Source organism: Cynocephalus volans, chromosome 9 (assembly GCF_027409185.1).
Source record: "Cynocephalus volans isolate mCynVol1 chromosome 9, mCynVol1.pri, whole genome shotgun sequence".
Lineage (NCBI taxonomy): Eukaryota > Metazoa > Chordata > Mammalia > Dermoptera > Cynocephalidae > Cynocephalus > Cynocephalus volans.
Window position 1 is genome coordinate 146,599,748 of NC_084468.1, and position 20,075 is coordinate 146,619,822.

Here is a 20,075-nt window from a genome sequence, read left to right on the forward strand (position 1 = left end):
CAGAATTGAAAATTTTTCTTTTTACCACTGTAATCAACGGCACAGAGAAGGAAGCTTCAGCAGGCCATCCGGGTTGGAAAGCTGGCCACTCCGAAGAACAAAGTGTTACCCATTTATTCTTTCTAACCAGCACAGACAAATCATTTGCTCTTTCCTTCACGTCATTCCAGTTTTTCAGAGTCAGGCTCAAAGGGGTTGAGACAGTCTGCCCCATGGCGCCCCAGAAAATCGTCAGTCCCCACACACACACACACACACAACCAGACAGACAAAAAACAAAACACAGATGCGCCCCTGCCACGAGCGCCACAACCAGATTATCAGAGAACTCGGGAGGGGTCTCTTTACTAGTCCTAGAGATCTCCCGTGGAGCCGAACCTGTTCGTCTCCTGCGGAGGAATCTGGAGCGTCCTCCAGGACTCCTGTGGCTGCGGCGTGCCGGCACGTCTGCCCCGCCGCTTGTCCGCTTCAGATGGCTCCGCTTTGGAGCCTCAGAAAATCTAAAATCAGACCGGTGATTCCGTCCTGGAGCCACCAAAACCAGATTATAACAGACAGCTTACAGCTGACAACCAAAGAAACAGACACAGTCATACCGACAATGGCGGTACCTGCTCGAGCGATCCTCCGTTCTCTAGTCTTTGGTCCCAGGGAGAGCGAGCCAATCCCGGACGAGCCCCCAAAAATGTAAGACCCGTGCACCAAGAACAAATCCTACAGAAAGGAGCGGCTCGCCTCACAAAGACCACAAGACCAGGACCGTTGCAATCAGCAAGAGGGATTTTATTTTTCCAGCATGCTGGGGCGCTTTGCCTTTCGGAAAAGCCCCCCCAGTTTACAACACAAGCATTTTTTATACAGTTTTTCTTGAACAGATCTTTATGACAGGATGAGTTGTCGGTTATCAGTGGCGCCCTTGGATTTGTGGGCAGACTCTAGCAGGCTAGTACCCCGGTAGATCTGTGGCGCCTTTAGATTTACAGGTGGGCTTTAGTAGGCTGGTACCCCCGATAATGGCGCTTCTTTCAATCCTATATCTTCCTTGGCACCTGGCAAGGAGTCTTTTAGATAAGGAACCAGCCCGTGCCTGGGACCTGGTGGGGGCCATGCCCTTCTTGGAATGTTTAGTGTACCTGGGCCCCCTGCTGCTTAATAGCCCCTTAGAAGCTGCTTTACATTTCAACAGCCCCTTAGAAGCTGCTTTAGATAAAATGCCTTTAGATATGTTCCCCCGTTTTAGCAAGTGTTTGCAGAAGCGAATTGCGCAGGTTAAAGCTATACTAGCAAATTGTGCAGGTTAGAGCTATATCTTTCTGTTACTAAAATCCCACAATATCTTCTACCAGTGTTAAGTGTGATTCTCGTTGGCTGGGAAATCAACGAGTATAGCAGATCCCATTGTGCTCCTTTCCTACCCTGTCTTTCTGTTCTTCAGTTACACAGTTCTTCAAGTCTCTTAAAAATTCGTGTTTGGCTCTCTGCCGCCTCAGGACCTTTGCCTCCGCTGTCGCCCCAGAGTCTTCCCCCTGCTGACTCCTCCTAACCCTTATGATCCCAGCTTTAGCTTTATTTCCTCTGGGGAGTGCTCCCTGAAGCCTTGGCCAGGCTAGCTCCCTCTGAAGTTAAATGCTTCTGTGGGGCTCAACTTCCCTATTATGACAGTCATCACATAAATAATTAGTTTTTTGTAAATGTAAATAAAGGGTACTCAATAAATATCAGTTTAATTAGTGAATTAATTCTCCCCAGGAGTCTGTTTTCTTAGAACGAAAAACCTTAGAAGCTGTGTTAGGGGCCGGCCCGTGGCTCACTCGGGAGAGTGCGGTGCTGATAACACCAAGGCCCCGGGTTCGGATCCCATATACGGATGGCTGGTTCACTCACTGGCTGAGCGTGGTGCTGACAACACCAAGTTAAGGGTTAAGATCCCCTTACCAGTCATCTTTTTTAAAAAAAAAGAAGCTGTGTTAGTAGGTTGCACATGTTGCCATCTGAGCATGTCTTCCTTCCTCTGTGGGCCACTGCAGTGGGTTGGAAAAGGCTCATGCACTGTGATTCTGCATATTGCCAAGGGTGCCTGAGGTGGACAACACAGTTCTAGTTGTCCCCTCGACTGTCTGGTTTGGGCTTCTGCCCCTGGCCACATACTCCCTGTGCTTAGAAGATTTACACCTCCCCTTGAGACAGAAGTTTTGCTCAATAACCCACCAAAGATGAATGTAAGAGGAGGTCATTCATGTCCTGGCTTTTCTCCTTCCTGAGTTTAGATTGTGTCACAATCTTAATCTTTCCATTTGGTTTCTGAAATTACTTTTTTAGTCTTCACATTCAAGAATCATCTCTTGGAGTTAATACTGTTTTAAAAATTATTTTTATTATTTTAATTTTTTTTCTTCTCTGTAATGGTTTATCATTAAAAAATTAAACAATAATAATTACAATAAATGTATAATTTACAAAAGCCCTATATTTGTCCATAGGATTTATACATATAAGCATTAAAGTACATTCATTTGAAAAACTAAAATTAGGTATAAGAACATGAATTGATTTGAAAGGATATTTATAGCCTGGATATACATGAAAAAGTAAGTAACTATATAAATGAAGAGTCATAAGTTTACATAAATATAAGAAACATTAAATTCTAAAATATTTTCTCTATGGTATTCTTGAAATTTTCACTAATTAAAAACTGTACTAAAATATCTTAGGGTCCATATAACAAGTATTAACAGATTAAAGATTCCATTGCATTCTAAAATGTAATCTTTGTTGGATTCAAAATGCTGCATAGTCATCTGTAGAAGTAGTGTGGGTAAAGAGCAAGAGGCTTTAGCAGGAGGAGTAAGTCCTGACTGTGGCAGAATCCAACCTCTGTATTCCTGACACACTGCCGTCCATCTGCATCTTCTTTGGCTGCATGGAGGGTGAAGACAGAAGAAGTAGCCCAGAAGTTTGCGGGAAGAGTCTCTGTTGATCCAGCAGCTAAGCCACGAATATCCCTTGGTCTAAATTTTTTTCTCCCTGATGGTGCTCTCATAAAGCTTTTATCGTCTTCATCAAACCTTCTGTCAGTCCCCATGACCGAAAGGTTGTTAAATTCTCTTTCTAAGACAGCACGAGCCTGTGTGTTCTGCGTTGGGATCTGTAACAATAGCGCCAGTGCGTTGAAGTCAAAGGTTTCATTGAAGGCCAGAAGGGCACCGTGAGCGCCAGTCTCTAAAAGATTGTTTGCATATTCTTTAAGGCCAATTGACAGGATCCAGCGAATCACTCGATCATTGCTCCAAACAAGCACATCTTTTACTTCATTCTGACTTTCTTCTCTTTTTCTTTCCCGTTCTTTTTGGTCATAATTTAATCTTCTCAGGCTCATAATTCCACGCTGGAAACTGTTTGTGTGGAAACTGTCGACCATTTTCAGCTGCCCGTGGAGGTCCTTCTTGGTCAGGTGGTCCAGCATCCTGGTGTCCACCAGGCACTCCATGAAGTAGCTGCGGTACTGAGGGAGGCCCATGCTGGGCAGCCACTTGTTCCCAATCCACTCGTGGTTCATGTCCCCATATACGAGTGTCGTTCGCGACATGGGAGGGGCAGACGGGCTGGTAAGAGGCATGATCTCTTGGATGGCCAGCCTCAGCTTCAGCCTATGCAGGGGGTTGCTGATGCCTATCTCACGCTTCATCTCGGTGTCCAACAGGGCCGACATGATGGCCCCGCTCTTCACGTTGGCTCGGCAGGCAGCCACATACCAGGCGGGCATCCCCACCCAGAGCTCCAACCACACAACTACGGTCGGCCCATCCCACTGGGCAAAAGGCAAACCTTGTCTACAGGCTTCATCAAGCAATTCATGCTTTTTTTGAAGTTTACGATTATTTTCAGCCTGTCCTCCCAGTTTGCTCAGTGCCAAGGCATCTTGAGATGCATTGTCTGTCTCTGAAACACCAGCGTGTCCTAATGATTTTTTGCCAGCTTGTGCACGTCGGCCCTTTTCTTTCTTGCCAAACAAGCGGCCGATAGAGGACTTGATGCCCTTCTTCTTTGGGACTTTGTGGAGCAAGTCCTGGCTGCTGTTACTACTGCTGGGATTGCTCACGGGACTGTCCTGGGAGCCTGTCGAGTTTCTCACGTCCCTGACGTCCTCATGGCTGACTGTGTGCAATGCCCCCTTATGCAGCCTGTCTCCCTGGAGGGCCGGAGGGGAGCTTTCACATTTTATCATTGTTGTGTCGTCTCGTGCCTCCTCTCTGGATGCTGGCAACAGAGTCATGATGCCCAGTCTGTCTACTTCCCTGGCTGGGCTGTGAGGAATCCTCCTTGGGATGGAACAGCCGCTGCCTGGAGGGGAGGAGCTGGCAAGGGAGGAAGCAGGGTGGGGCGGAATGGAGCTCATTGATCCCAAACGACCAAGATTGTCTAAGCCTCCACTACCAACTCTACTTTCAATCTCCTCTGCTCGCTGCTCTGTGTTTTCCTTTTCTTCTTGTATGAACCCGATCTCTTTGTTGATGGCATCCAGCTGCTCTTGAAGCGTCATGGCTAATGTCTGTGCATCAGCCTGTCCACTGGGTGACAACAGATCAACTGAGCTGAGTAGAGTGTCCCCGTCATCTTTGCCATCAGACACATCGACATGGCTCTCAAAAGCTTGTGCTACATTTGATAAGACACTAGCCTGTTGGGCATGTTCCCAATCCTGTTCATTAAGAGTTTGTACCTTGGAAGGCTCATCCCATAGAGCAGCTAGGCGGCCTTTCTGGGGGCGCCACAACACTGCACTGGTGCTGTAGGAATCTGTGTGACTGTCTGCCACAGGGAACATGAAATCCAGGACACTGCCCAAGTGGGGTCGGCCATGATGAAGTGAAGCACCTCTTAGTCTCATTTGGTCTAGTTCAGCACTCAATGCTTCAGTGTTTAAGATGAGCTGATCCTTATCATGTGTATCTTCCAATTGCTTTTTTGCATTTTCAACTTCTCCTAACAGAGAATTCTTATCTTCTAGAGCAGCCATTCTCTCTTCCAGATGAAGCTAGAGCCTCTCATTAGATTCTGAAAGTAGCTTGTCAACAGTGTCTGATAAACGTTTATTATGCTCTTCATTCATTTTTTCTCTCTGCCTTGCCCGCTGCAGTTCTTGGTTCTTTTCCTCCAGCTGCACCTCCATCTGTCTTAACTTTTCTTCAATGTTGCGGTGTCTCTCTTCAGCCTTCGAGAGCGCTGCCACCCTCTGGGCCAGCTCCGCCTCCACCTCCGGGAGTGTCTCGGCTTTCCTCATGGTCTGCTGCAGCTTTTGCTCCGCTAATTCCAGCCGTTCCTGTAACTGGCGGTTTTTATCCTCAGTCTGTCGATGCATAGAGTCTTTGTTTGCAATTTCATTTTCAAGTTTATCATTGAGGTCATGCACAGACGTGGCTTCACGCTGTGCAGCGAGGTAGTGTTTTTCAAGAGTAGTGATTCTCTCTTCCATGTCTTTGTTTTGGGCCATGGCTTCGCAGATGTCCCGTTGCAATTTCGTGTTCCTCTCCTCAGAATTGATCAAGTCTTCCCTGGCCATGTAGAGATCTTCCTCCAGCTCTGCCACGTGACTGATTCTCTCTTCCATGTCTTCTTTTTGGGCCATGGCTTCACGGATGTCCCATTGCAATTTCGTGTTCATCTCCTCAGATTTGATCAAGTCTTCCCTAGCCATGTAGAGATCTTCCTCCAGCTCTGCCACGTGACTGATTCTCTCTTCCATGTCTTCCTGTTGGGCCATGGCTTTGCAGATGTCCCGTTGCAATTTCGTGTTCCTCTCCTCAGATTTGATCAAGTCTTCCCTGGCCGTGTAGAGATCTTCCTCCAGCTCTGCCACGTGACTGATTCTCTCTTCCATGTCTTCCTGTTGGGCCATGGCTTCACGGATGTCCCGTTGCAATTTCGTGTTCATCTCCTCAGATTTGATCAAGTCTTCCCTGGCTGTGTAGAGATCTTCCTCCAGCTCTGCCACGTGACTGATTCTCTCTTCCATGTCTTCCTGTTGGGCCATGGCTTCACGGATGTCCCGTTGCAATTTCGTGTTCATCTCCTCAGATTTGATCAAGTCTTCTCTGACCGTGTAGAGATCTTCCTCCAGCTCTGCCACGTGACTGATTCTCTCTTCCATGTCTTTGTTTTGGGCCATGGCTTCACGGATGTCCCGTTGCAATTTCGTGTTCATCTCCTCAGATTTGATCAAGTCTTCTCTGGCCGTGTAGAGATCTTCCTCCAGCTCTGCCACGTGACTGATTCTCTCTTCCATGTCTTCTTTTTGGGCCATGGCTTCACGGATGTCCCGTTGCAGTTTCGTGTTCATCTCCTCAGATTTGATCAAGTCTTCCCTAGCCATGTAGAGATCTTCCTCCAGCCTTGCCATGTGACTGATTCTCTCTTCCATGTCTTCTTTTTGGGCCATGGCTTTGCAGATGTCCCGTTGCAATTTCGTGTTCATCTCCTCAGAATTGATCAAGTCTTCCCTGGCCGTGTAGAGATCTTCCTCCAGCTCCACCACGTGACTGGAGAGGGCGGCCAGGCGCTCTTTCATTTGGCTCTGCTCCCTCAGTTGCTTGTCTATGACTGCCTGGAGCTCTGTTACTTTAGCAAGGTCCTCCTCGTGGCTTAACGAACCATCAGAAGATCTCTTTCCATTCGTGCTCGGGGTATTTTCTTGTTCATGGCTCATGTGAAGTGCTCCATCTGTTAGTGTTTTTTTCTGATCATTTTGTTCTTTAAGAATCATTAGCTCTTTGTGTGTGGCACCTAATTCTTCTTCTAATGAACTACACCTTTCAAGTGCTACTCGTAATCTCTCTCTCACCTTTTCATCCAGAGCTTTGTGGTGCTCAAACAACGACTTCAGTGCTCTGAGCACTTCGACTTCGCTGGACACACGTGTTGGGGACCGTGCCTGTCTCTTCACCACGGTCATCCTGAGAGACCTCTCGTGCCTAGAGACAAGGCATTCCAAATGTTCTAAAAGCAGCCTGGTGTTGTTCCTTTCTGCTTTCAGTTCAGCAATTTCTTCTTCCCTTTCAAGAAGCTGTTTGCTGCATGCATTCAGTTCCTTCGTACATGCAGCAAACTCCTGTGGAAGTGCAGTATTGAGCTGTCTCTGCAAGGAATCTCTTTCGTGGCCAACTTCGTGTAATTTCTCCTGGGTTAATGCCAGCGTTTCTTGAGTCTCTCTAAGAGTGTCAAGAAGTCGGTCCCTTTCTTCTAGCATGGAGACCATCAACTGTTCAAAATGTGAATCTGTGTCTGCCTGTGAAGGGGAGCCGGATGCATGGCTCCCACTTCCTCCTGGGGAGCCTTTGGCTTCACTGATGGTTGGCATCACCTCACGCATCATCTGCAAATGAAAGACCGAGACTAGAATCATTAAGAGCAGAATACAGGTTCCCATAAATCTGCAATTTCATAAGTATCTGCAGCTAATAAATGAAAGGTTCACAGCCTCTTTATTCTCAGATCTGTTACACTTTGTATGCAAATAAGTTGGGAAAGCATACACAGGGAAATACTAAGTGCAGGAACACACACCATGAAGATACTCACAGGGACAATAATCCCGTGAAGGGGTCAAGACCAGAGGACTGCCCCTCACATAAAGAGGAAACCCAGCAGTATTTTGTTCGCCAAGCTATACTTTTTAGTTGTTGAGAACAAGTGTGCTTCAGGTACCTATTTTTCCAATTTCCCGGTTGGGAGAGAGCAAGTCAAACACACACGCCACCCAATCACTTTTCAGGAAAAGCATAGAAGGAGCACAGAGGCAGCAAAACTGACAAGTACAAAACCCATCAGGCATCTTATAGGAATGTGTGCAGTCAGCTCCTGGGACGGACTGACGGCTCCCTGAATTCTTGGGCAGGATTTGGTGAGCACTAAAGGAACGGGACTCGTGAAGGGTTGGGAGAGGTGTTCTCCGATGGCTGGTCAGTCAACCTAACTTACGTAAGTTTACAGCCCAAAATAAAATTCCACAACGGAAATAGAGCCAGCAGGTCCGGACAGCAGGCGACGGCTAGGAGGGAAGGAAAAGTTATAGGTGAGTCGATGAGAGGCGATTAAGTGTCGCCAACACACAGACGGGGCGAGGGGAAGGGGGCCACTCCCGAGGGTCCGGGCCGCATTCCAGGCACGGCAGAGCCCCTGCGCCCCTCGCAGGGAGGCTGACCCCCGGCCAAGCCACGGCCCGCTCTCTCCGTCTGTATCAGGTGCTGCAGAAGCCGTGGCCACCACGGCACTGACGAGGCACTGATGACCGTTTCCAAGGAGCCCACGCCGGCTGGGGTTCTAGAAGCCACAGGTCATTGGCCTCCCGGCTCGTGGGGCCGGGGGAAGGGCGGCGCACCTTCGGCCCTGGCCCCCGCCGCCCCCCGGGGTTACATTCAGCCGGCCACGCAGCTGCCCCGGGCCCGAGGGCCATGCCAACGCCCGGGCGCCCTGAGTCGCTCCGCCTAAGCCTGCCTCACTCTCCCACTCCCTTACTTTGCTTGCCGGCAGGAACGGGTGAGGAGGCTGCATGGCAGCTGGCGGGTGGCTGCTTGCTCCGGGTGAGCTTGGGGGTCGACGAAGGCAGCCCGAGGCCGGCGTCCGTCCGTCCGCCCGCCCGCCCTCCTGCCCCACGTCGCGGCCCCGGGGCCCCGGCACCCCAGTCACTAAGGCTGGCCCGCGGCCAGACACTGGAAGACTCTCTTGGAGTTAATACTATAATTTGATGTCTTTGCATTGGTCTGTCCCAGGGAGGATGCCTCGGTGGGTGTGCATATGTGCCCCATGCGTGTATGATCTGTGCACGCGTATGCATGTGTGTGCCCACACGTGTGCATTTGTGCGTGTGTGTGCGCCATACATGTGCACTCAACATTTGTTCATGTCGATTATCATCTTCCAGCGGCTCTGGAGCCGTATGCGTTGCACACAGTTTGTATTCTATGTCATTTTTCCTTTGATAGGTAGCAAATTCTTTGAGTTGACTTCCATGAGTGCTGATTGATTTTCACCAAACCATTTTACCTCTTTCAGTCTCTTCCTTTTGTGAGTTTTGGCAAGTAGTTGCAGACTTAACAATTGTCTCTCTCTCCAGGTGCCTCAAAATGTCCTTATTGTCATTGTGTCATTTGAAATCACAATTAATCAGTCAGGTGGATGAAGGCAGGTATTTTTATGTCTCTTCTCCAGATAGGGGTCAGTGGCGTTAGCGGACCTGTCCCGGTTCCCTTAGTTCACAGGTGGCACAGCTAGGATGAGAAGTCAGGTTTTCCTCCTGCAAGCCTCCTTTCCTGTTTTGTGCACAGAGCCAAGCGGCTTCTCTAGTCTGACAGTCACTCCTTTCATGTAAATTTGTGAGTTCAAACCAGCATTTCCCTTCAGTAGTAGGGTTCTTTACATATTCCCACTCAGTTCTGGTTAGTGTATAAGCTAGATCTCAGGAGTGGAGCCAGGCAGGGGAAGACAGAAAAGCTGTTGGCCAGTAATCCTGTTTTCTGTCATGATTTTGCGATGTTGCTTTCCTTTTTGAAATCTTAAGTTTCTCATTTCTATCCGCTTCTTAGTCTATCAAGAATGGTAAGTTTCTCCCCAGGGCTGGCAAACGTAAAGCTACTGTGAGCTTTGGGCCTTTGCAGAAAGCCTCTCTCTCTGGCGTACTGATGAACATTCCGCTGATTAGGAAGGAGGGCAGGGGTCTGCCTCATGCTTTACTGTGCTGTTTGTGTGTGTCTTTCCCTTCTTTTCTTCTTCCTCCTCCCCCTTTATTCCTTTTGTGTGTGTGTGTGTGAAATGCTTTTTCTGGCTAATTCAGTGCCTAGGTTTGGGGTGAACTTTCAAAGCCTTCTTAAACTAAGCTGCGGGAAGGTCATTGTCGCAAAAGGTAAAATGAATAGATTACCAGAGCTAGTTAAAAACATCATATTGAGGAGGACAAAATGTGCACCTAGGGGCAAGTCTGATCTGGACTAAGGTCCTTCTTTAGAGCTCCCCAGTCCTTCTGAGGCTGCGGCTTTCTATGGAAGTAAGTTCTGCATAATGTGTCCTAGAGAAATACTCACAAGTATGCAGAGACGTAAACAGGGGTACACATTTTACAATTGTTTGTAATGTGAGAACCTAAAAATAACTTAACTCTCTGCCTACCAGTAGAAGAATTCTTGAATTAATTATGGTGCTTTCATGCAGTGGAACACTATGTAATTGTGAGAAACAGTAAGGGAGATCTGGAGGTAATGAATGGAGAGGTGTCTATAACATACCGTTCAGTGAAAAACGCATGCTGATTTGTATATACATGGTATGTGTATTTAAATATGTATACACATCCACAGAAAGGTCTAGAAGAATATACTCCAAACTGTTGAAAAAAGGTGATTGGAATGGGATTAGAATGAAGGGGGAGTAGATATTTTGCTTTTTTAGTTTATATTCTTTTGTAAGACTTACTTTTTTTGCAATAAATAATGAGTTTTATCATTTTAAAATGAATAATTATGAGCAGTTAAGGAGTAAATGGTGTATTAATATCATTGGTTTCTGTCTATAATTTTGTGTTTCTATCTGGGTGTTCTTTTAAGCTAGGAAACACTGAGGGGTCATTAGGTTGTTTGTCTCATTGTTAGGCTGACGTTCTTATTGACTGTCATTGTGTCATGTGAATGATCACTTCTCCATGTCTGTTTTTCCACTAGTGTCATCGAGAGAGTATCTTCTCACTGAAATATTAAGAAATGTTAAGCGAGCAGTAATATTAATTAGATTAATTCATTCCTATTTTGAGAAGTGCAAAACTTTTTACAGAAGTCCTGGAAGAGTCAACCTGCTAGGGGCTGGCTGGGTATCTCAGTTGTTAGAGCACAGTATTATAACACCAAAGTCAAGGGTTCCGATCCCATACGGATCAGCTGCTTCAAAAAAAAAGAGTCAAAGAGTCAACTTGCCATATGCAAATGTCAGGCTTTCCTGTGTTCTAGGCTGTCACGCCACCTGTGTGCACCACTGATCTGGGCTCAACGTTTGTGAGGAAGGAAGGGAACGTATTCACAGAAAAATATATATATATTTTTTTTTTCCTTTTTTTTTTTTTTGTCGTTTTTTTCCTGACCGGCACTCAGCCAGTGAGTGCACCGGCCATTCCTATATAGGATCCGAACCCGCGGCAGGAGCGTCGTCGCGCTCCCAGCGCCGCACTCTACCGAGTGCGCCACGGGCTCGGCCCCAAAAATATATTTTTTATAAAAATGAAATATTTAATTACCACTTCATCATTTTCTTCTTTAATTCATGATATTTGGTTTTGTAAAAGAAAGAAGAAACGATGATTGCTTATGTGTGTCCATTGATTTCATTTTTACTTACGTTTTCAATTAACCCCAGAATCCAGATTAATTTCTTCTAGCTTTCTGGAAGGGAATGTAATTTTTGTTTATAATTTTATGTAATCTGGACTAAAGATTTGGAGAGTATTGAGTTATTTCTATGATTTTAATGGTTTTGTGTCATCTACTTTACTTTTATTTATTTATTTATTTATTTTTAAAGATGACCAGTAAGGGGATCTTAACCCTTGACTTGGTGTCGTCAGCACCGCGCTCTCCCAAGTGAGCCATGGGCAGGCCCTGTGTCATCTACTTTAGGTGTAGATAATTGAATATTACAGTTCCAAATGCCTTAATGTCTACATTAGTGAAACAGTGATGTACACAGTAGTGAAAACAGTTATTAACACATTTATTTTCTTTCTGTTTGTACTTCAATTCCAAAAGTTCAGCATTAAGTTGGCTTTAGTTGTATTTATGCCTCGATCACAGTTCTGCTCCTTGGTATGAGACCGAGACAGGAAAGTTAGACACACCTGTGAAAGCCTAGCCTAAGTCTCACATAGAGGGATAAGAACTTTTAGTTTAGTCATAGTTTTTAAATTAAATAAACAATTTGTTTGAAGTATAATTAGATAATGATTTTTTTTTTTTTGTCTTTTTCGTGACCGGCACTCAGCCAGTGAGTGCACCAGCCATTCCTATATAGGATCTGAACCCGCAGCGGGAGCGCTCCCCGTGCTGCACTCTCCCGAGTGCGCCACGGGATCGGCCCTTAGATAATGATAATTTTAAAATTTGCTAAAAGATTTTTCTAGCTGAAAGATTTTTGGTCAGTTAGGTCTTTAGCTATGACGAGGTGTTGTATTTCTGTCAATAGAACATGCATGGGTTAATTCATGGTCCCTGTCATCTTTTCCAGCCATCATCAGCGAATGTGCCTGGGCTGTGGGGGAGGGTGGTTGCTGATGAGGCAGCTATTCTTCTCCACAGGACACAGCCCAGCATGTGCCTGGTTCAGGAGTGTCCGTAGAGTCTTCTTTGAATATAAAGCATAGAATAATCATCGCACTCCAAATATTTTATCCTCTTTACCTTTCAGCTGATTGTCTCTTCCCTTGAGTGAGGCACTGCCCCTAACCTAAAGACAACATGCTTGTGTTATCAGTAACATGTCTAGAGGGAGCAGTACACACACAATGACTCTTGTCTCTTTCACCCTGGGACCCGGGCCCTTTTTTCACCCAAAGTGAACTCTGCAGGTGACCTGTAGAGACATCAGAGGAAATCACCTTCTCAGTGGTCTTCCTTATCAAGTTTTTTTCCTTTATTTTTCAGAGATGTAACTTTTCTACCCTACTATTTCTGTCTCTTCAAACATTCTCCTCATTGTAATTTGAGAAACAAAAGGATTTTTTTTATATTCAATGTTCTTTTCTCTTTATTTTTTATTTGCTTTATTGAAACTTAATTGATTATACATATTTGTGGAGGACAGAGTTGACTATCAGTATTTGTGTATAATACATGATGGCCAAATCAGGACAATTAGCTTATTCATCATTAGAATACATAAACAAAAGGATAATTTTAAGGGGATATTTTGGTACTCATGTTGAAACCCTGGAGATCTTTGTAAAATTAAATTTATGCATTTATCTTTTCCAAACCCAGGCACTTCCTTTCATCAGATGGATTTCCAGCCTAATGGCAGGCAGTTATTTCCTAAACTGTTAGTATGGTAGATCTTGTGGTCTCTGATTTGAGCAAATCCAGAACTGGAAACCACATATCCCACTGTGTACAGATTGCTTTGAAGTTATTTCAGGATTCACGAAAGCTTCTTCTACAGGTCTTTTTCCGCCCCGTATGGGTTTTTCCGAAGGTTAGGTTTCTTCTTCTTTTTTTTGAACCTTATCAGTCTCCCCCCACCACTCAATCACCACTTAATAAGTGTGGTCAGCTTGTTTTAAGGTGCTTAAAATTCATTGATGTTTCCAGGAACTTTTGGATAAATTGATCACCTGTTGGCCACCTGCTCAAGTTTTCCCAGGGTCTACCCGGGACAGGCTTCTGTGCCCAGGGCTTATTTTGAGTCCCCACAGCCAGTTGGGTGCAGTGATTATCCATTTCTCATTCTCAGTGCAATCGTTTCAATCCTGAGGGCCTGGCTTGACCAACGCGTGGAGGACTTCCGAGAACCCCCTCACTTCCCGTGCTTAGAGAAGCTGCTGGATTATCTCAAACGGATGATGCCAGGCTCTGACCCAGAGCGAAGAGCACAAAACCTTCTTGAGCAGTTTCAGAAGCAAGAAGTGGAAACTGACAGTGAGTACTGCGTTTGCTCACAGGGAAAAGCTAGATTCTGATTTCCAGCCTCCACGTTGGAGGAAAGCTCTCCCTATGCCGGTTGAATAGGAAAGCTTGGTGCCCTCAGAAGACAAGCTGCTGGAGGATTGACATGGGCATAAAATTCTCAAGGTTACTGAAGTGCTAATTACAGAGCCTTACAGCTTTAGAGCAAAGAGGGTGTTTTTCAAGACCACCTAGTTTGCTCCCTATTTTATAGATGAGAAAACAGTGGAAACTGTGGCTGAGAGAAGTTAAGTAATTTCCTAGGGTTTCTTCTGTTACCAAGAAGAAGAGGGTCTCCTGGATGAGATTTTTATATTCCACCATCAACATGTACCATGCTGAACTTGCTTTTCACTGTTTGCCTGATAACTCCTCCTTCTATCAAATGTAAACAAGCACCCCCATCCAGCAGACAAGAAATTAAATCTGATTCTGCTCCTGCCCTCACAAGAGCTCAGAAAAGGTGTTTCTCCTTCAGGGTAGAAAGCATCACTGTAATGTGTCCCCTGCCAGAGCAGATTACCATCATTTAGCATCTCTAATGGCCTCAGCAAAGGAAGTTTCTGTGGCTGTTTTTTCCTATTTGAGGAATTGACCCACCATTTTCAAGGACAAAGGAGGGGCTGCCATTCTAGGTCATGGGGTGTTTATAACTATCAGGCTTTGAAGAAAGTCAGAAAGAGGTTAGGACAAGCTTCCAGCATGACGTTTTATCTTCTCCCTGGGGTGCTGGTGACGGTTGCCATGGTGGCTGACCCACTTGGAGCTTGTGACAGGCATTTCTCTGAAGTGATGGCTGATTTCCTCAGGGAAAGGAAGCGATTCCTTGGCGCACTGATCAGGGAAGCTGCATCAGCTCCAAAGAAAATAACCTCAAATTCTTAACAGTACCTGGTGCATTTTTTTATATTTGGGGGAGCGGAGAGGGTGAAATGCAGTTGCATCATTACAAGCAGACTGCCAGATACTGTGTATCTCAGGTGACTTCATCTGCCGGGAATGTTTGAATAGCAGGGGCACACCTCCAGCTGCAAGCCTCAGCTCCCTTCGGGGCCTGCACACCTGGCTTTGCGCTGGAGTGGAAAACGCTGTGTTGGAGCCCAGCTCTCCCCATTGGGGCTGCTCCTGGCTCTGTGCCTAATTGGGGAACCGGTGAGACCAGTCGCTCATTGTTTCCAACCCAGGGACTGGAAGGCAGAGCTCATTTGGCAGGCCGAGGCAGGGGAGAAGGAGATTGCCTTGGTTCCCATGTGTTTATTTTACCCAGTCTTAACGCCAGCAAAAGCAACAGGCTCTCCTGTATGTTTCAAAAGTAAAATCGTGCTTGAAGTTTTTACTTACTTCTGGAAGAGAACGAAAAGCAGAAACAATGAAGGCATGAACTAGGCCCCAGAGAGAAAGGACCGTGTACTCTTCATGCACAGCAACATTCTAGACATATGAACATATGCGGCTGCCATGAGTGTTTGTTGAATGAATGAATAAGATCATGCCTTAGCACAGACCTTTCTTGGCTGAAGTGGGTCAGCCTCTGCATTGCAAGGTGGTTGATACATATCTATACAGTAGCTGGCAAGAGGGATCAGAGGCCCATTCTGAACCACTAGACCCCCAATTTCTCATTCCTTCACTGAATGAGAGTACCTGAGTTGTGTGGAGGGAAAGTGATGAAATCAGACTGTTTAACATCCCCCATATCATGGAGTGTTTTAGCTTCCTTTAGCTGGCACTTGTTTGTGTCCCAGACTTTGGGGCCAGGCAGTAATCCCCTCCTCCCTCTTCCAGTCCCCATTTGCATGAGGACCTTCAACTCTGGGGTAATGGGGCAATCTTTAGGTTACATACCTGCCACCAGAGTAGACAGGTACCCACATGCTGCCCTGGTAGGGGAATTGTTGTAGGGCCCACACTTAGCATTCCCTTTCCCCTACAAAACTAAGAAAAAGCTACCCTCACTTGATCCAAGATGCCTAAAAGTCATTCATTCTACAAAGAAAGAGAGAAAAGCTTTAAAATATAAATGTTCTTCTGGGGGAGTAGTAACTGATTTAAATTTCTGCTGAGATATGACTGAATGCAACTAGATCTTTTTTTTGAAGGGGGATGAGGTGAGAAACAGCCCAGGAATTGGGGTAAACCTCCAGGGAAGGGAAGCTGAGGATTCAAGTCAAATTTCATCCAATTCTAGTTTTTTCCAGATGGAGACTGGAGGTCCTGTTTTAGGTGCTCGGCCCTTCAGCTTTTTATTTGGCGTCCTGGGTAATGATTTTTTTCTTACTTCTTCAGGCTATGCCCTATGTAATTTGCTAATTGATGGGCTTGTCTATAATAAGGCTCAGATGAATTTAGTTTAAGGCTATATTCTGCTGCTTCATGCATACTTAACTCTAGGTGGAAGCTGAAAGGGACTCTGAACATTTAGAGAATTCTGAGGACTTTGTCAGTATTTCTGATACCACAATGGCCCATTCTACCCCCAAAGCCTGGCCTGTCTTCATGCCCAGTCCTTCTAGGCTTCTGGTTAGAAGTGGCCCAGAAATTAAGAATTACATGGTCGGGGTTCAGGAATGACTTGGTTTAGTCCTGGAGCTGATCGGAGAGTTTGAGGGTGCCCACAATGAGGGTGACCCCAAATGTGGGCCCCACTTTGCTTCTCCAGATTTTGCCTAACCTGGCTCTGTCCTTGGCGTAGGAACCCGTGGTTTGTCAAAGTGACAACATGAGGCCCCTGAAGGTAGTAAAGAATCTAAGAACAAGCAGAGTTGGGGAAGACCTCCATTTTGCTCAGATTTATGGTCTGCTGTTATTTCCCTATGGGTTTTCTGAAGGTCTAGCCCTCTTCTTCCTAAAGAGGTCCCATTTGACTCTGTAAACAAGGTCTTATACACGGGCACCAAATTACTGATTTTTTTCGGATGTGAACAGGTGGGCTTCCCAACACCATCTCCTTCAGCCTGGAAGAGGAGGAGGAGCTGGAGGGCAGAGGGTCAGCAGAATTCACGTGCTTCTCAGAGGACCTCGTGGCCGAGGAGCTGACCTACATGGACGCGGTACATCTTCTCTTTGTGTCTCAGATGTGATTCCACTTAAACATGGGGGAGTGACAGTATTGGTGGGGCAGTATGATTTAAGTCTTTTTGAATCCTTGAGAGACGCTGTGCCTATAAATGCAGAGTTAAGATGTGACTTGAATCAATCATCTGAATAATTCAGGCCTAAGCTCTTCTTGCAAATCTGGAAGAAGGTGCTTTTTACTTGGAGCTCAAGACACAGAGGGAAGTAAGAATTCTAATCCTAGTGAAACAAAATCTACCCTGTTCCACAGTGTTTCTCCCTTCAGACTCATAAATATTTCAAGTTCTTTTTTTTTTTTTTTTTTTTTTTATAGCATTTATTTTTTTTATTTTTTTATTTTTTTGTCGTTTTTTCGTGACCAGCACTCAGCCAGTGAGTGCACCAGTCAGTCCTATATAGGATCCGAACCCGCGGCGGGAGCGTCGCCGCGCTCCCAGCGCAGCACTCTACCAAGTGCGCCACGGGCTCGGCCCATATTTCAAGTTCTGAACTGTTTATTTGGAGGATCGTAAAGGGTCAAAGGATAAGTTAGGATAAAATGAATTCACCGAATCCACATGTGACCCTATCTGGCAGCCCATTTCCATGTGTGCTTCCTGTACTTTTGAAGTTTGAATATTTTTGTTAGCTGTACATATTTGATTGTCAGTGACATTTCTTAGCTCAGTGTTAGCTAGTAAGTACCAGTTTCTTTCTTTTTTTTTTTTTAAAGGAGACTTTTAGGAATTATCACAATGGTTTTAGCTCTTCTGCACTTAACGAGTTTTGAGAAAGCAGGAGAGTTTCCATCTAATGAGGATGCAAGTAAGGTATCAGAAGTAAATCAGATAGTCTGTATGAAGTAAATCCTGGTGTTTTTCTTTTATACAAATCCCTACACAAATTATACTGAATTGTTGTATAAATGAGAATCTGACTTGTTAAAAAACATTTTGGTTCCACAATGATAGCATAAGAGAAAGATGGAAAACTTTGTTGGTTATTATTTTTAGGAAAAGACCTGGAAATCAGGATTTAAATCCCTCTTTCTTCCTTCTACCGTGTGATATGGAATAGTTTTTCCTATTGTATGTTTTTTACTTTCTTCATTTTAAAGAATGTGGAATAGTGACATGGATGGGGGGGCATGTGCTGTCCATCTGTGAGTCACTTTCAGGCAGTCAGTGAGCATCTAGTTGCATTATAGGCAGTTCATGATCATGAGTGCCCACAATGCACCTTGGGTATGATATTGAAGTTAAAATAACCTTAACCACATTTATCTACCCTGGCTTTTCTTGCAAGACAGAAAATTAAAAATGTCTTTAGTCATTTAAATTTTCTTTTGGTCATTGTGTTCTATTTGCTCTGTTGAGCTGATTTTAAAAGATCACGTAGGCTTTTCTGATGCATTAATGTCTTAATTATTTACTTTTGTCTATTGAAATGGACACCATGAGGCAAAGCAAGTTGAAAAGGATTATTTGTCTTCACAAAATACCATCGTACAGATGCCCCAGATGATGTGCTTTGCCGTATAAAATGTCTCTGTTGTCTTAAAGTCAATTCCTCATTTGTTCTAGCAACTGTTCAAGAAAGTAGTGCCTCATCACTGCCTGGGCTGCATTTGGTCTCGAAGGGATAAGAAGGAAAACAAACATTTGGCTCCTACGATCCGTGCTACCATCTCTCAGTTTAATACCCTCACCAAATGTGTTGTCAGCACCATCCTGGGGGGCAAAGAACTCAAAACTCAGCAGAGAGCCAGAATCATCGAGAAGTGGATTGACATTGCTCATGTAATTGTCTTTTCAAAATTATTCTTTGTGTTTAGTAAATATTAGAGCCTACTCCCATTACTTTGTTTAAAATGGTTTAGCCATTTGGTTGGAAAGGCTGTCAAAAGACTATGTTGAGGGCCCAATTGGTGGTGGTGGTTGTTTTTGTTGTTCCTAAAGTAAGGAAAAAAGTTGCCTTTCTTAACTTGGGAACTTGTTTATTTTTCCTCTTAAAAAAAAAAAATAGTTCCCCCACTAGCTTCTTTCTGCTCGTGGGCCCCCACACTGCTGCTTTTCCAGGGAGAGACATTCTGTCTGCTTTTTCCTTTGTGTTCACCATGGGCTGTCAGTCTCTGCCCCACTTTCAGTGAATATAACCAAGGGTCTGAATGTGAAACAGACTGCTTTTCAACCCAAAATGATTACCCATGCCCCCTTCCAGTACCTGGAAGCATTACATCTTCTGGAGATTTGAAGAGCTGGTACCTTCTCAGAATCCTGAATCTCTTCTCTAAAGAACTGAAACACTTAGGCAGATCTCACATCCACCTGAGGCCTTTCTGGGGGCCTCAGACCTGAATTTGGAGGGAGGAATCTGTTCCTAGGCCTGAATTACATTCTGCTGTTCAGTGGCTAGTCTCTCGGTTCAGTTTTTTACATGCTATATGGCTTTCATTTATCAGCATCTTATGTCATGTCTGAGGAAATGTCAAAAGTATTCAGTCAATGGTTACCATATATTTTGTGAGCTCCTGATGTATGTAAGCTACAATATTATGTACTTTATGGACATAGCAGGATAGAACACTCTCCGCCTGGGCAGTAGAGGAGTAGGGCTGTGTGAGATGAGTACTGTGAAAGTGGATGAGGGAGAAATTACTGATTGGGGTGATCAAGGATGGCTTCATGGATGAGGTGACATTTGAATTTAGCTTTAAATAATAGTTAGGATTTTGGGTATTTGAAGATTCGAGAAGGCATTTTTTTGTCTAGGCAGAAGAAATTACCTCAGCAAAATAATGATTTTGCAAAAGAATTACTATGTAAATATCCTATTAGTTTTTGTTCTGGGCTACATGGGTCAACCCTCAACCAAAACACATTTTGCTTTATATCCCAGTAGATGTGTTTTTCATTAATCCCCTATCTGTAGGTCATATTGCCTAAGCCTTTCTTTTGGTGGCTGGCCTGTTACAGGGATCGAACCCTGGACCTTGGTGTCATCAGCACCACACTCCAACCCACTGAGTAACTGGCCAGCCCATCCCTAAGCCTTTCATATTCTCTTTCATTGTTTTTGATTAAAGAGCAAGGACATAATTGTGCCAGAGAATTTGCCTTGTTTTCCTTGTTTTGAGTCTTTAGGTAGTCTGTCACTACAGGATTTTTAGTATATGAAAAAAAAATGAACAAGAAACATAAGAGTATAAGTTGCATTAGTAACTTACATTTCTCCTATTCTCAACAAGTAAAAGTTACAAAAGAAGTTCTGATATAGTGTTATATAGCATGGAATTTCTCCATCTTCGAATAAGAAAGTATTTGTGCCATA

At 44.8% G+C, this 20,075-nt stretch overlaps 2 protein-coding genes across 6 annotated transcripts in view; one reads left to right on the forward strand and one right to left on the reverse strand.

The window, feature by feature from the left end:
* Positions 1–20,075, forward strand: part of LOC134386038 (tripartite motif-containing protein 75-like) — a 50,082-nt gene that overhangs the window by 26,428 nt on the left and 3,579 nt on the right. For all 5 annotated transcript variants that reach the window (XM_063107953.1, XM_063107952.1, XM_063107954.1 and 2 more), the window contains 3 exons: positions 13,480–13,664; positions 16,617–16,741; positions 18,329–18,544. Coding sequence is in view for 1 of the 5 variants with exons in the window: in XM_063107956.1 (XP_062964026.1) it covers positions 13,480–13,664; positions 16,617–16,741; positions 18,329–18,544 (526 nt within the window). In the remaining 4 variants the exon portion in view is untranslated. The remainder of the gene's footprint in view (positions 1–13,479; positions 13,665–16,616; positions 16,742–18,328; positions 18,545–20,075) is intronic.
* On the reverse strand, positions 2,836–7,372 carry LOC134386346 (liprin-alpha-1-like). Its single transcript, XM_063108470.1, is given in 3 exon segments — positions 2,836–2,938; positions 2,940–5,476; positions 6,422–7,372. Coding segments are annotated over 3 exon segments (3,591 nt in total).